Here is a 4,148-nt window from a genome sequence, read left to right on the forward strand (position 1 = left end):
GCAGTCGCCTCCCACGCGGGTGCCCACTCAAGCCCGCGTGGGCGGGGCGAGGGGGTGGTCTGCCCCTTTGGCAGCAAATTGGGAGAGTCATTATAGGTGGAAGGTGCCCAGTCGAGATAGCTGTGCCCACACAATGCATAATGCATTACACCCCAGCAAATGGACAGGGTGTGTATAGTTATAACGCGCTCTCCAAGTATACGTGGCAATACGTTGCTGCGTTATTTTCATAATACCAGGCATTTTCTTCCCTATATTATTTATCCCCGTCTACTTTCCACTTACACACGAAGCGCGCGCGCATAAACACCCCTTCTTGCTGGACTTATTTTCAAAACGCTGCCCTTTGCCCGGCCTTAAGGAGGCGGCCGCCCGGGCGCCTGGGACGTGTGCGGCGTGGCGGTGGGTACGGGGTGTATTCGAAGTGTTCCAGGGCTCAGCTGTTCCGCCCGCGATTATTTAAGCACGTAAGACAAGTACACGGTTTGTCAAACAGTAATGCGCCAGAGGGACAGCACAGAAAGGGAGAGGGCTGGAAACCGAGCAGAGGAAAATGGTAGGCGCGAGCAATTAATTCATAATGCGCTCTTACTCTGTTTACTTCCGAGACCCGAGCGCAATGGAGTGCGAGCCGGTGAGTCTCCTCCCCCCGGCCCTACCTCCCCGAAGCGCCCCTCCCGGCATCTAAAAGCAAAGGCGCCGGGAAAAGGAGAAAAAAGAGCCTCTCCCGCGAATCCCCGCCCCCTGGCCCTTTATAAGGCGAGGGTCCGGGCGGCCGAGGACCCCCGAGCCGAGCTCTTCTAGGCCACTGCTGCAGCCGCGCCCCGGCGGCCGCCTGACTCCACTCCCGGCCTCGAGAAGGCAGGGCTTTACAGAGCCTTGGCGGGAAAGACCGGAGGGAGGGATCTTCTGAGCCGTATAAAAGCTACTATCTCTGCGTTTTCTGAGTGTCGCTGTAGTAATTCCAGCGAGAGGCTGAGGGAGCGAGCGGGAGGGCCGCGAAGGTGCAAGAATCGAGCGAGCAGAACCAGCACAGCTGCGCTCCGGGCGCCCGGGGCAGGGAGATCCGGAGTGAAAGGGGGCTTCGCCTCCGGCCCCGCCGACCCCAACCCACCCTGACCGCTGTCCTCCACCCGCGGTGTGCACCCCCGCCGCAGCCGGGAAACTTTGCGCCTTGCCGCGAGCGGGCACTTTGCACTGGAACTTACAATACCCGGGCGAGGACGCAGACACCCGGCGCGAGGAGGCGAGCCCGCCCGCTTGGGGAGACACTTTTCCCCGCAGCTGGCCACAACCGGCTGCCTCTGAAAGGCATTCCTCGCCGCATTCTGGACGCTGGATTTCCTTCGAAGAGTGGAAAACCCGGTAAGCACTGAAATCGATTTGCCTTTGGATGTATTTTCGCTACCGCTTTCATGCCGCGATGAGTCGAATGCCCGAATCCGGGTGTCTTTTTCTGCCATCCCTGCGCTATTGACACTTTTCTCAGAGTAGTTGTGGCTAGCCGGGGTGGGGGGGGGTGCGAACCCGAACACGGGATCGGAGAGGTTGACTTGTCAAGGCGGGAGGGGGACACAGGGAAAACCAGGGTGCGTTTCGGAAGCTAGCCTTGAGAGATTTTTTTTGCCTGTGTGTGTTAACGCTGACCCCAGCCGGGCAAGCGTTCTTGCTTTATTGCAGTCATTGCTTTTTTTTTGGGGGGGGGGACAGGGGGGATTTGTCTGTGCTTGGCAGTAGGCAGAAAGCTCTTTGCATCCTGAGTTCCTTGGAGTGAGGCTTACTACATATTGCATGTGTGAGCGAAAGAGCCCCGCCGCCGCTGACTCTCCCCCAGCCTCCAGGAGGGCATTTAAATTTCGGCTATCCGCATTTCTGACAGCCGGGGACAAACACTGCGGCGCGTCCTCCCGCTGGTGTCCTCGGGACTTCCAACTTGCCCCTTGCTCCTTTTAGGAAGTTGGCATTTGGCTTTTAAAAAAAAAAAAGAATAATAAGAATAATTATCTTGCTCTCGAGAGGTGTTAGGACTTGGGTTTGGGGAGGAAAAGGGGAGGCTGAGGCACGGATGTGTCTTGACTCTCCTGGAATCGTTGACTTTGTGAAAACCGGGGCGAATCTCCGCACCCCGCCGCCGTCCATGGGTGCCCCGCGACCCTCAGATGCAGAGTGGCGGCGAGGAGCGGGGCTCCGGGCTTTCCCTGAACAGCTGTTACTCTCGGCGGGCTGGGGGGAATTCGCCTGGCTCGGGGCGCGGAGTCGCAGCGGGGGCTCTGGCGCAGTTGCGTCGCCGTATTGGGTGGTGAAGGGAGGTGCCCCGGTTATTTAACACCCCCTTTTATTTATGGGGAGAGGTGTTAAAGCCCGCGGCTGAGCTCGCCACTCCAGCCTAGGAGAGAAGGAAAAAAGCCTGCTAGGGAAGAAAGGGGGCGCGCTGGGGTGGGGATGGAAGAGGCGGCGCGGGGCGGCGGCGCCGGCGGGGAAAAGCTCGGCGAGGGCGCGAGTGGGGACGGGCGCGGCGCGGAGAGCCGGGCGGGAGGGGGCCAAGCGCTGCCGCCTGCGCTGCGGCACCTCTAGCTTTCTCCAGGTGGCGCTTTCGGATTTGGCAGAGCCCTGGTGGTGCAGTGGTTAAGCGCTGGGCTCCTAACCAAAGGGGCGCTCCGCAGGAGAAAGATGTGGCAGTCTGCTTCCTTAAAGATTACAGCCTTGGAAACCCTATGGAGCAGTTCTATTCTTTACTATTAGGTCGCTATGAGTCGGAATCGACTCAACGGCAGTGGGTTTGGTTTTTTGGTTTATTCCTCCCCAGCGCCGCCTCTCCCGGCCTCGTAAGGAGGCCAAGGCCGATTTTCATTTCTTGGCGGCTGCAGGCCAACTCCCAGGCTTCGCACCCCAAAATCCCGGGAAACTGGAGGTCAGCAAGCACTGTGCAGGCTCGGTCACCAAGTGCGTGTCCGAGATACTAAGGGCTGAGAGGGTGGGGATTTGGGGGGCCCCGTCACCCGGCCCCTTTTGGGGATAGCACTGAAAGGGGAGTGGTTCGGGATTGTCGCGCGCATTGAGCACTGCGCCAAGTTTCGGCACCAACCAAGACCCCCTTAACTAAAGACTGGTTCCCCCCTTTGTGTGCGCTCTTCAGCAGGCTGCCGCGATGCCCCTCAACGTCAGCTTCGCCAACAGGAACTATGACCTGGACTATGACTCAGTGCAACCGTATTTCTTCGACGAGGAGGAGAACTTCTATCAGCAGCAGCAGCAGAGCGAGCTGCAGCCGCCGGCGCCCAGCGAGGATATCTGGAAGAAATTCGAGCTGCTGCCCACCCCGCCCCTGTCCCCAAGCCGCCGCTCCGGGCTCTGCTCGCCCTCCTACAACCTGGCCTTCGCGTCCTTCTCCCCCGGAGGAGGCGGCGGCGGCGGCGGCAGCTTTTCCACCGCCGACCAGTTGGAGATGGTGACCGAGCTGCTGGGGGGAGATATGGTGAACCAGAGCTTCATCTGCGACCCGGACGACGAGAACCTCATCAAAAACATCATCATCCAGGACTGTATGTGGAGCGGCTTCTCGGCCGCGGCCAAGCTGGTCTCGGAGAAGCTGGCCTCCTATCAGGCTGCGCGCAAAGACAGCGGCAGCCCGAGCCCCGCCCGCGGCCACGGCGGCTGCTCCACCTCCAGTCTCTACCTGCAAGACCTGAGCGCTGCCGCCTCCGAGTGCATCGACCCCTCGGTGGTCTTCCCCTACCCACTGAACGACGGCAGCTCGCCCAAGGCCTGCGCCTCGCCGGACTCCACCGCCTTCTCCTCGTCCTCGGACTCTCTGCTCTCCTCCGTGGAGTCCTCCCCACGGGCCAGCCCCGAGCCCCGGGCGCTCCACGAAGAGACACCCCCCACGACCAGCAGCGACTCTGGTAAGCTGGGCCCCTCCCGGCCTGTCAAAGGGGGCGGCTGGATATCTTCTATTCTCCTTGGCGGCTAATTGAACTAGTCCCTTCCGCTGACCCTGTCTCATTTCTCACATTCGGAAGGAGAAAGGGCAGATCTGGAAGGGTCTGGGAGCGCATCTCCTGAATCCTGGGCTTTAGTTTTCCCTCTCATCCCTTACCCACAGACCGCCCTAGTTGCCAGCCAACCCCCACCCCCACCCCACCCCACCC

The 4,148-nt window shown here is 60.5% G+C and overlaps 1 protein-coding gene across 2 annotated transcripts in view; it reads left to right on the forward strand.

Moving 5' to 3' along the window:
• The first annotated feature begins 931 nt into the window (after nt 1-931).
• Nucleotides 932-4,148, forward strand: part of MYC (MYC proto-oncogene, bHLH transcription factor) — a 7,956-nt gene continuing 4,739 nt past the window's right edge. Inside the window, exons 1-2 of one of the 2 annotated variants that reach the window (XM_023728194.1) lie at nt 932-1,365; nt 3,137-3,902. In XM_023728194.1, the coding sequence (XP_023583962.1) occupies nt 3,149-3,902 (754 nt within the window). In that variant the 5' untranslated portion in view covers nt 932-1,365; nt 3,137-3,148. The remainder of the gene's footprint in view (nt 1,366-3,136; nt 3,903-4,148) is intronic. The other variant, XM_023728195.1, reaches the window with a different exon arrangement.

Source organism: Trichechus manatus, unplaced genomic scaffold (assembly GCF_000243295.1).
Source record: "Trichechus manatus latirostris isolate Lorelei unplaced genomic scaffold, TriManLat1.0 scaffold00022, whole genome shotgun sequence".
NCBI classification, from domain to species: Eukaryota; Metazoa; Chordata; class Mammalia; order Sirenia; family Trichechidae; genus Trichechus; species Trichechus manatus.